Consider the following 12,236-nt stretch of genomic DNA (forward strand, 5'->3'; position numbering starts at 1 on the left):
GTTCTCCTCTGAATCATTCAGGTGTTCATTGGCAAACTTCAGACGGCCTGTACATGTGCTTTCTTGAGCAGGGGGACCTTGCGGGCGCTGCAGGATTTCAGTCCTTCACGGCGTAGTGTGTTACCAATTGTTTTCTTGGTGACTATGGTCCCAGCTGCCTTGAGATCATTGACAAGATCCTCATGTGTAGTTCTGGGCTGATTCCTCACCGTTCTCATGGTCATTGTAACTCCACGAGGTGTGATCTTGCATGGAGCCCTAGACCGAGGGAGATTGACAGTTCTTTTGTGTTTCTTCCATTTGCGAATAATCGCACCAACTGTTGTCACCTTCCCCACCAAGCTGATTGGTGATGGTCTTGTAGCCCATTCCAGCCTTGTGTAGGTCTACAATCTTGTCCCTGACATCCTTGGACAGCTCTTTGGTCTTGGCCATGGTGGAGAGTTTGGAATCTGATTGATTAATTGCTTCTATGGACAGGTGTATTTTGTACAAAATCAGCAGGGGATCAAATATTTTTTTCCCTCACTGTACAATACAAGCCTTCATACGTCTCAATTAAAACATTTATCTTTCAGGGACAAATGACAAATACATATTTTTTTCTCAAATTAAGCTAAGGCTGGAATGTAGTTGCAATAAAATATATCCTTCTAATAGAGGTGATGAAGTTGAACTTATTCTAGTATGTAATAGTTGGAAATTGGTTATGATTTGACTTTGTTGAAAACATTATTTTGCTAATTTAAAAGGTATAAAACTAAATGGTCTTTTGGACTACATCTCTAAAGGTGGTACAACAGGTGAATGACCAGTTAATATATATCGTTGACAACAACATTAGATCATCGGCTGAATTGTTAGGTAATCACCACGTGGTCATAATCACCTCCATTAACAAAAGGTATAATGGATCTAAAGGCTATTCAGCAATTTGGAATGTGGCCAATGGAATGGGTGGAGTAAAACACCAGCAACAATTGCAAATACACAGTGTCCCTTGATTTCTTTGCATATCATCAATCTGTAGAGTCTCCTGAATATTTCCTACAATACCTTCACTGCGGTGTATAGAAAAGTTTTTTTTTATACGCCAATATGTATTTCATATGCATTGAGTTTCATGGTGGCCAATGGGATGGGCGGAGTAAAATGCCAGCAACAATTGCAAATACACAGTGCCCCTTGATTTCTTTGTATATAATTACTCTATCCACCTTCCTTGACATTTCCTACAATACATTCACAGCGGTGTATAGAACCGTGTTTTTTTTATAGGCCAATATGTATTTCATATGCATTGAGTTGCATGGGATGGGCGGAGTAAAACATCAGCAACAATTGCAAATACACAGTGCCCCTTGATTTTTTTGCATATAATTACTCTATCCACCTTCCTTGACATTTCCTGCAATACATTCACTGCGGCGTATAGAACAGTTTTTTTTTATAGGCCAATATATATTTAATATCCATTGAGTTACATTGTGGCCAATGGGGTGGGCGGAGTAAAATGCCAGCAACAATTGCAAATACACACTGCCCCTTGATTTCTTTGGATATAATTAATCTATACACTCTCCTGAACATTTCCTACAATACATTCACTGCGGCGTATAGAATATCTTTTTCTGTACAGGGCAATATGTATTTCATATCCATTGAGTTGCATGGGATGGGTGGAGTAAAATGCCAGCAACAATTGCAAATACACAGTGCCCCTTGATTCTTTTGCACATATACACTCTATATAGTCTCCTAAATATTTCCTACAATAAATTCACTGCGGTGTATAGAGTAGTTTATTTTTTATAGGCCAATATATATTTCACATGCATTGAGTTACATTGTGGAAAAAGAGGGTGTGGAAATATTGTGTTGCTAGATGTAGCACACCGTTCCCCATGATTAAACAGGTTTGTCTTACTCTACACATTCTCCTGGACATTTCCTACACTGCTTTCTATGTGGAATATTCAATAGTTTATGAGTTGTGAGGCAATATGTATTCCGTATTCTGTCATTGGCATTGTCTGAATTTTACCCTTGGAACATGTTTTAACACCCACTTTTTTATCGAAATTACTCTTAAATATGATCATATTTGAATTGTTGTCCATTTTTTGAGAAGTACATGTTCTCAAACAATTAATACTCAATTTATCTTAGTTTTTAAGTAATTCGTTGGTCTCTTTTATTTTGAAATATTGCAGATTTTCGTGACCCGGAAGTGTTTCTTTAATGTTGCTCACAAGACGCTGATAGCAGTTAAGTTAACAAGCTTGCTATAGCTTGTGGGGTTTGCTACATATTAGTTAGATAGACTAGTACTTTGTACAGATAGCCATAATTTAGGAAGTTATATAGTAAACATGGCAGTGAGTGCAGTTCACCTAGAATCGGATGCCTTTTTGGTTTGCATGAATCATGCATTAAGTACCGAAAAGGAGGAAGTTATGGGACTTTGCATCGGGGAGGTAACATTTGTTAGTTAAGATCTCTTGTACATTTTTGTCTAGAAATTCTTAACTTTAGCAGTAGTATGACATAGATAACTAAATACATGCATTTTGTGCCTGCTAACCACCCTCGCTCAACCGCCTGAAAGTTTACTAAATCAACGCTGATACTAGATTAGCTCGATATTCTGTTTTCTAAGTCACCGATTTATTTACATAGGTTGACACCAACCGCATCGTCCATATACATTCTGTTATTATACTCCGACGGTCAGACAAGAGGAAGGATCGCGTTGAAATCTCTCCTGAGCAGCTATCTTCAGCGGCTACCGAAGCTGAGATATCCTTTTTGCAGCTTGTCACATTAATTCATGATTTCTGGTAGGCTCTTGCAGTAGACCAGTATTGTGTCACAAATGCCATTATGACAGAGGTCTTAGGATTCCTGAGAACACTTAAAAATACCTTTAATAGTCAGTTTCCTTATTAAGAGCTACCGGTTGGCAGAAATGACTGGGCGGCCAATGCGTGTAGTTGGTTGGTACCACTCTCACCCCCATATCACCGTTTGGCCATCACATGTGGGTAAGAACATGGTCCAGACCTTCATTTCTCTACCATATAAATCCCACGATGTTAGTTTTCACTGTCATTGAAAACGGTTTCAGTCAGTGATATTCACGTTTTTTCACAGATGTAAGGACCCAGGCCATGTACCAAATGATGGACCAGGGCTTTGTTGGGCTAATATTCTCCTGCTTTATTGAGGATAAAAACACAAAAGTAAGGTTTTAATGTTAGCTACATAAATATAGAATGTTTTAAATAATTTTAATTTACAAAGGCATGTTGAATGAAATTATTATTATTATGATTATTCTTTTCTTAGACTGGTCGTGTTCTCTACACCTGCTTCCAGTCTGTGCAAGCCCAGAAAGGCTCTGAGTAAGTGTTCCCTTGTTTAAAAATGTTTGCAGTTCAATTATTTTTGTTGTTGTTTTATGTATTAATTTCTTAGAAATTGGCCAATTAATGTACTTAAGGAAATGTCATTAATACATTTACAAATATATTACCAAATGCATATAAAATGTATACAAAAATGTAGATGCATTTGGGAATGTATTAGAAAATACATACTGAATATGTTTTTCAATACATTTGGAACATATATTTTTGTATACATTTTAAAGATGTACTGTGGCATCTGGCAGGCCATGTTTCAAACTTGTGATGTTTGCCTTTCAAGTCAAGCATGCTAACCACTGCTCCAAACAGGGATATCTCCTTTAGAGGGGTGAGTTGTGGCCTTACCAAAGTTTCTACAGTATTTTAGAGTATATTGGTGACTGCAAGATGAAATGCATTTTGTAAATGTATAAATAAATGTATATATGTATTTCAACACTTGAAAGTGATGTCATCAATACGTCACTAATGATGAACATTTTGGAAGTGTTGTTTGCATATTCACTGTGTGAAGACAAGTGCGCTGCATTTGTTTAGAAAACCTGGTCCTACTGTTGGGCGTAATATCAATATTGATTTCAGACCCTGTCCCTGGGTTACACCTACGGGACCACAATATCCACTAAAATCCACTCTAAGGGAATAACACCTGCGTTTAGCTGTAAAAGAGATCTTGGTCTCAGTTTGTATTCCTTGCTGAAATATAGGTATAATAATTTTCAGGTCTGTTGTGAAGTAATTCAATATAACATCTTATATGAATGTAATTTTTTTAAATACATTTGGACAAAATAGAAATGTTTTTTTTTACATTTTGAAATACACCAATCAGCCATAACATATTGACCACTGACAAGTGAATAACACTGATAATGTTGTCATCATGGCACCTGTCAGTGGGTGGGATATATTAGGCAGCAAGTGAACATTCTGTCCTCAAGTTGATGTGTTAGAAGCAGGAAAAATGGGCAAGTATAAGGATCTGAGCGATTCAAATTGTGATGGCTAGATGACTGGGTCAGAGCATCTGGTCTGCAGTGGTCAGTACCAAAAGTGGTCCAAAGAAGGAAAAGCGGTGAACTGGTGAAAGGGTCATGAGCGGCCAAGGCTCATTGTTGCACGTGGGGAGCGAAGGCTGGCCCATGTGGTCCGATCTGACAGATTTGCTACTGTAGCTCATATTGCTGTAAAAGTTAATGCTGGTACTGATAGAAAGGTGTCAGAACACAGTGCATCGCATTTTGTTGCGTATGGGTCTGTGTAGCCACAGACCAATCAGGGTGCCCATTTTGACCCCTGTCCACTGCCGGAAGCGGCTAAAATGGGCACATGAGCATCAGAACTGGACCATGGAACAATGGAAGAAGGTGGCCTGGTCTGATGAATCCGGTTTTCTTTTACATCACGTGGATGGCTGGGTGCGTGTGCATCACTTACCTGGAGAACACATGGCACCAGGATGCACTATGGGAAGAAGGCAAGCTGGCGGTGGCAGTGTGATGCTTTGGGAAATGTTCTGCTGGGAAACCTTGGGTCCTGCCATTCATGTTGATGTTACTTTGACACGTATCACCTACCTGCATTGTTGCAGACCATGTGCACCCTTTCATGGCAACGGTAATCCCTGATGCCATTGGCCTCTTTCAGCACGATAATGCGCCCTGCCACAAAGCAAAAAGGGTTCAAGACTGATTTGAGGAACACAACAATGGGTTCAAGGTGTTGACTTGGCCTCCAAATTCCCCAGATCTCAGTCCAATCGAGCATCTGTGGGATGTGCTGGACAGACGGGAGAGGCAACTCGATCCCTCGTAGCGACAACGTGGACGTCCCCCACAGTCACATGGACGTCGTTGCTAGGGGGAGCCTTCGAGTGGAATGTTTAGCAGGACGGACAGGGATCACGGGATGTTGAGCAGGACGGACGGCGATGAGTGATGTATTGTAATGCAGGCCAGTGGTGGGTACCATCATGACGCGCACAGCAACCTGTTGTTCACTCGAGAAGTCTGCATTTCCTATTTTTTAAAGTCCTAAGATTTGTCACATTATGTTTAATTAAATATAAAAACAAACAAAAATAAAACCCCATGATAATATATTTTTAAACGAGTGGCTACGTTAATATATTGGAAAAACAGAGTGCCTTATCAATTGATAATAAATACTTGAAAAGATAATAAACACTGTTATGACACATTTGATAACCTTTCCGTTTTCAGCTTCTGTCTTTGAGATCTTTCAGTACTCAATAAATGGTTCATGGGGTTGGGGGTTGGAGCTGCGAATCAGCCACTCCAAGAATACGCACAAAGCACGCCATCTGTATGACAATTTCTTAGGGTGCTATCCGGCTTGTTGTAGCCTAGTTTTCTTCCTTATTACAAAATAATTGCCCGTATTTTTTTTTTTCAAATGTCACAAATGTAGACTACTTCAAAATGTAGGCTACTTTGTATGTTTCGAAAATATGCATCTACCCTACAGTAGCTCGTGACGTCTTATCTTACATTGGTTTAACTGACCATTTACAGTTAGCTTATTTAAAATGCATAAATTGACAAGGCTGTAAAGAACACATTCATTATACTGTTAGTGTTATGATACAGGAACAACAACAAATACATAAAGTATACAGAAGTGATTAGAGTAGTGGACTGTTCTTCAACATTGGCAACTATGAAATGTATTGAACGACAGTATTCAAAAAGATTTCATATATTAAAACAGATCAAACATTTTCGTCTGAGGAGGATTTCTGCAAGAAAGCTGACGGCCTCGACTGTGCATATTGTATCGCGCAACAAGGTCTATGGACCTGGCCTGGTCTCTTCGTTTAACGGCTCATCTCCTGGTATCTCCTCTATGCTCTTGAGGCTGTACTGGGAGACACAGCAAACCTTCTAGCGACGGCACATATTGATTAGCCATCCTGGAGGATCTGGGCTGCCTATACAACCTGAATGGGCTGTAGGTACCGCCTCATGCTACCAGTGACAATGATACTAGTAAAAATGCTGTCGTTGTTTGAGTTTAGTATTTATATTTTAACATTAAAATAAGGCCACGTGCAATTGTATTTACATTTCTTTGTTAATAATTATTTTCTATTTGTAGGACTTACACTGCCGTTATTTTTTTTGTTGGGAATATGTATTTTTATTTTGAACATCTAAATAAATCAAAACATATATTTTTGTGAGCCTTATTTAAAACTCGATATGTAGAACTTACTATTATTATTCATTATTTTGATATGACAAAAGTGGGAAATAATTAAATTAAAGTTGGACTTGACAGGTTATCTTTCAATTGACGTTTCTTCGGTATAGTAAGAAAGTTTAAGGTTTAAGTTCAAATGCATTGATTGATGATCGCTTCATTCTCCATTTTATGATGTTCAAAATATGCTCATGCACAAGACATCCTGTTCGCTTCAATGTACATCCAGTTATACCTGGATGCTGATGTCCAGGCCACTTTCTTGTCCGTCCGGACCATGCCCTCCATCCTCATCGCCCGTCCGTCCGGCTCAACATCCAGCACAACATCCCTCATCGTTCGTCTGTCCTGCTAAACATCCACTCGAGGGCTCCCCCTAGCGAGGACGTCCATGTGACCGTGGTGGACGTCTGCGTCGCTCTGAGGGTCTAGTGGAGTCCATGCCTCGATGGGTCAGGGTTGTTTTTGCGGCGAAAGGGGGGCCTCCACAATATTAGGCAGGTGGTCATAATGTTATGGCTGATCGGTGTACATTTTGGAATAGGGCAAAATACATTTTGATACCTGAAATGTAATTAGAAAAAAGTTAAATGTATGCATACATATTTAAATACACTTCAGAATAAAAGGTGAAATACATTTTCATACCTGACATGTATTTTGAATAAAGTTAAATACATACATTGTACATGCATTGTGCATAGAAAATACATAGTTATTTTCCAAATGGGATAATTTGTTCCTGATCTGTGTTTTTAAAAGGTATGAGAGAATTGAGATTCCGATTCATGTGGTTCCACACGAGGCCATTGAAATGTAATTAGAAAAAAGTTAAATGTATGCATACATATTTAAATACACTTCAGAATAAAAGGTGAAATACATTTTCATACCTGACATGTGTTTTGAATAAAGTTAAATACATACATTGTACATGCATTGTGCATAGAAAATATATAGTTATTTTCCAAATGGGATAATTTGTTCCTGATCTGTGTTTTTAAAAGGTATGAGAGAATTGAGATTCCGATTCATGTGGTTCCACACGAGGCCATTGGGAAAGTGTGCCTTGAGTCAGCAGTGGAACTCCCCAGAATCCTTTGCCAGGAAGAGCAGGACACTTACAGAAAGATTCACAGGTAGGTAACCTTGGAGGGGGTTCTTCTATTCTTTATAACATTTGCTAATGTTACATGACAGTGTGTACTGGAAGCATGTTTCCCCAAAAAAGTGTGAATCATTCTTCCAAAGCCTTTGGTACATTTTGCTTCTGTTTGGTAGGTGTGTTAAGATGTGACATTGTAAAAATGGATATGACCATTTCAAATGTAAAATTTAGCAGCTTGCTACATACAACTGCCCTCTTGGCCACCATAATCATACTGTTCTTCAAGTGGTTGTTCAGTACAGGAATATTTTGGTAAAATGTAATGTTCAGCACCATTCATTTCATTTTGAATGTTTTTGCCTCTGTAATTGACATATTTAGTTCTGTATACAACCCTGTTTTGTTGCAACCATTCAGGATCATTACATGTCTTCCTCCTAGACATCCAGGTTAAACCATATTATTTTCCTCACTGCTGGGCCAACCAGGAAGTCAGTCCGATCTGTGCGTATGAGGTCTTGCTCACTCGACAGATGACTTCCATCAGCTTGCATATTGTTCCATATTGTTAATAGAGTAATATAGGATTTTATTCCTTTGCAGCTTAACACACCTGGATCCGATAACAAAGATACACAATGGCTCAGGTTGGTGTCGGCGAATTTCTTGACATTGAATTCTTGAGTCAGCATCTACAGCTCTGGAAAAAATGAAAAGACCACTGCACCTTTTTCTTTCCTTTCCAAAAAGTTTGAAAAGCAAATTTTAGAGTGAGGAACAGAAGCGTTCAATTTTAATCTTGTAATTTTAACCCTTCTGTTCCTCACTCAAAACCTTCCTTTTTGACTTTTTTGGAAATTAAAGAAAAAGGTGCAGTGGTCCCTTCATTTTTTTCCCTTATTGTGCTCTCTCTCTAACTGTTGTGTGTTTGGGTGTACTATGTTTCAGTGTTCACAAAGAACCTTTGCAGTCAGATGTCTGCTGTTAGTGGTCCCCTGCTGCAGTGGCTGGAGGACCGCCTGGAGCAGAACAAACAGAGTATCATTGAGCTGCAGCTGGAGAAAGAGAGGCTGACACAGGAGCTGGCAACCATGTGAGAGACGGAGGTCAGAAACAGACTCATGGGCCATAAGGGACGGGGGTAAGAAACAGACACATGGGCCATAGCCCTTCTCATATTAGGACTAAAGGAATCCCCTCGTGACTAACTGTGTTGTGGGCATGGAATTGAAACCAACATTGAATTACTCTTACTTGGACCTTTCGGAAAACAAGGTTTTCCCTGTGAACATTTCTTTGCTTCCCAGTGTCTTTGCTTCTCACACACTTTAGAGAGTTTTTTTCCTGTTAGATCATGTTCTGTGTACTGCTAAACACTTTCCCGAACTTACAAAAACATTCTGGTGGATTATTTTCCCCCTGCAATCTTCCAGATGAAAATGTATGATTTTTCTTCATTTCAGTTCCTTGGCACAACATATTGAATGTGTTTTTTGTTTTAGGCAATTTGTTTAGAATTTTATTTTAATGGTCTCGTGCTCCCACTGGATTGTGAACATGAAAAAATGTTCCCAAGTGAATTGCCAATTTATAATGTGATTAAATACAATATATAAGGACATTTGCTTCATTTTGGTCTTTTTGAAAGATTTGCAATATGTAAGGTATGTTTATCCCAAAATAATGTAATTTCTTCTTTTCATTTGATAGCACCCTCTTTTTCTTCCATTTTATTTCCGCATTGTGATTATTGCCTTGTCAGGATCTGAAGAGTCAATGGTCAGCATGTGGGTCCTCCGATAGATGTCCCACCAGCCCATTTTGCTTCAAAAGTTCAATAACCCCTTAAGGCCAGGGATGGGCTGCTTGGCACTCACTGCTGTTTTTGACCAATCAGTTTAAGGTGGGAAAAGGCGGGCCCACCAAAACAGAACAGAGTGGTAAAGTTATCTCCATTCATTAAAATGAAACTCAGTAAAAGACAATGCAGGGAATTTGAGTGGATTTCTCTGCTATAGCCTACCGGCAGTTATGAGAACCCCCACAGAAATGGTTCATTAACGAAAATGGGTGCATGCCATTTGTTTTTAAAATACAGCTAGCAAGTAGCTGGAATTTTGTTTTGGTTGATTGTAAAAGCTAGCACTACTGAATACATATTACGTAGGCCTATTAACAAATCGAGGGCAGCTGTAGATCCGGGACTCCGAGCAATCCTTGACCATGCTATATTTTTTCTTATATTGTCTCGATAGACCTTGAGTGTGATGTTTTAGATTTCCTCCTGTTCTTGTAGGCTACTAGTAAAATTAGCTGTTCATCTGACATGTTGGTGTAAGGTATGGACTCCAGGATTGTAGTACCTCCTACAAGCTTTCCTATTGTTTTCCGCTATGCTCTGATTGGCTGTCCGCGACAGAGAAGGAAAAAAATTATTATAAATATTTTTGCCCATACAATCGGAGGTGTTTCTGAATTGTACGGCAGACAGACTGTCACTGATCTTGAGTTAGTGTCTTTCTGTCCCCATTTGCAAATATTAATAAACTGTATTTGTGTTAAATATTATTGTGATCTCTGCCTTACCTGCCTTAAAGAGTTCTGACTTTAGATTTTTCACAGAGATATCAGCCGTTTGTTTGCTTGATTACCTTAATCAGCATATTAACGTAATCAAGCAATTGATACCCTTGGAGAATTGGTAATATATGTACCATTATTATTAAAAAAATTGCTGGCCTACTTGTTCAAGCTTAGTTTTGCTTGAAAAACTCTTTATTGATTTATTAATAATCAATAAATCAATAGCAACACCTTTAATTCGGTATTTCTTCAATATCTTTTTCAATAAAAGTCATAGGAACTTCAAACCTGGTGTATATTATTCTGATAATAGCTGGCCTACTTCTTCAACCTTTTTCTTGTTGGAAAAACTCTTTATTGATTTATTACTAATCAATAAATCAATGGAAAAAAAGAAATTCCGGTATGTCTTCAATATCCTTTTCAATAAATGTAATAAGAACTTCAAACCTGGTGTATATTATTCTAGAAATAGCTTGCCTACTTGTTCAAGCTTTGTTTAGGTTGAAAAACACTATTGATTAATTAATAATAAATCAATGGAAAATCCTCTTATTCGGTATTTCTTCAATATATTTTCCAATATTGGTCATAGGACCTTCAAACATGGTGAATATTTTTGATCATTTTTGATTTATTAAATTCCTTTAATAAAAAGAAGTGTTTCCATTGATTGATTATTAATAAATCAATAGTGTTTTTCCACCAAAAGAAAGCTTGAACAAGTAGGCCAGCTATGTTTAGAATTATATAAATGAGGTTTGAAGTTCCTATGACCAATATTGAAAAATATATTGAAGAAATAAAGAATTAAACGTTTTTCTATTGATTTATTGATTATTAATAAATCCGTAATGACTTTTTAAACCAAAACAAATCTTGGACAAGTAGGCCAGCTCTTTCTAGAATAATATACACCAGGTTTGAAGTTCCTATGACAATCATTGAAATATATATTGAAGAAATACCTAAATAAATGTTTTTCCATTGATTTATTGATTATTAATAAATCAGTAGTGTTTTTCCACCAAAAGAAAGTTTGATCAAGTGGGCCAGCTATTTCTAGAATAATATACACCAGGTTTGAACTTCCTATGACAATCATTGAAAAAGATATTGAAGAAATACTGAAATAAATGTTTTTCCATTGATGTATTGATTATTAATAAATCAATAATTCCTTTTCACCAAAGCAACGCTTGAACAAGTACACCAGCTATTTCTAGAATAATGTACTCCAGATTTGACGTTCCTATGACAATCATTGAAAAAGATATTGAAGAAATACCGAATTTAAGGTGTTTCTATTTATTTATTGATATACATTTGATATGAATAAATTAATAAAGAGTTTTTCAAACAAAACAAAGCTTGAACAAGTAGGCCAGCTATGGTCAGAATAACATACACCAGGTTTAGGTTCCTATGACTTTTAATGAAAAAGATATTGAAGAAATTCCTAATTAAAGGTGTTTCTATTGATTAATTGATTATTATCAAATCAATAATTACTTTTTCACCAAAGCAAAGCTTGAACAAGCAGGCCACCTATTCCTACAAAAATGTACACCCGGTTTGAAGTTCCTATGACTATTATTGAAAAAGATATTGAAGAAATACCGAAATAAATGTTTTTCCCTTGATTTATTGAGTAGTGATGAATCAATAAAGATCTTTTTGACAATATGGTATATTATACCACATTTGATTTCCAATGTGGTTTAATATTTAGCATGTGGAATGATGATGAGAGTCCATAATGACACTATATTCGTCTTCTGACATTTCGACAATTAACTGGTTTACTCTTGTACCTCGGTCCCTAAATGTGGAAGGTAGCCTGAACGGAGGAACGAATGTGAATGTCTGTTTAATCTCGAATATAAAACTGATTT

General features: G+C 37.4%; 1 protein-coding gene across 1 annotated transcript; it reads left to right on the forward strand.

The window, feature by feature from the left end:
* Window positions 1-2,260: 2,260 nt before the first annotated feature.
* brcc3 (BRCA1/BRCA2-containing complex, subunit 3) lies at window positions 2,261-9,379 on the forward strand. The gene is made up of 8 exons (XM_010900551.4): window positions 2,261-2,477; window positions 2,680-2,799; window positions 2,957-3,044; window positions 3,154-3,242; window positions 3,349-3,404; window positions 7,658-7,789; window positions 8,362-8,405; window positions 8,707-9,379. Exons 1-8 carry the CDS (start codon window positions 2,373-2,375, stop codon window positions 8,853-8,855), a joined length of 783 nt encoding a protein of 260 aa, XP_010898853.1. The 5' UTR covers window positions 2,261-2,372; the 3' UTR covers window positions 8,856-9,379.
* The last annotated feature ends 2,857 nt before the right edge of the window (window positions 9,380-12,236 follow it).

The sequence above is a fragment of the Esox lucius genome, chromosome 7 (genome assembly GCF_011004845.1).
Source record: "Esox lucius isolate fEsoLuc1 chromosome 7, fEsoLuc1.pri, whole genome shotgun sequence".
Taxonomy (NCBI): Eukaryota; Metazoa; Chordata; class Actinopteri; order Esociformes; family Esocidae; genus Esox; species Esox lucius.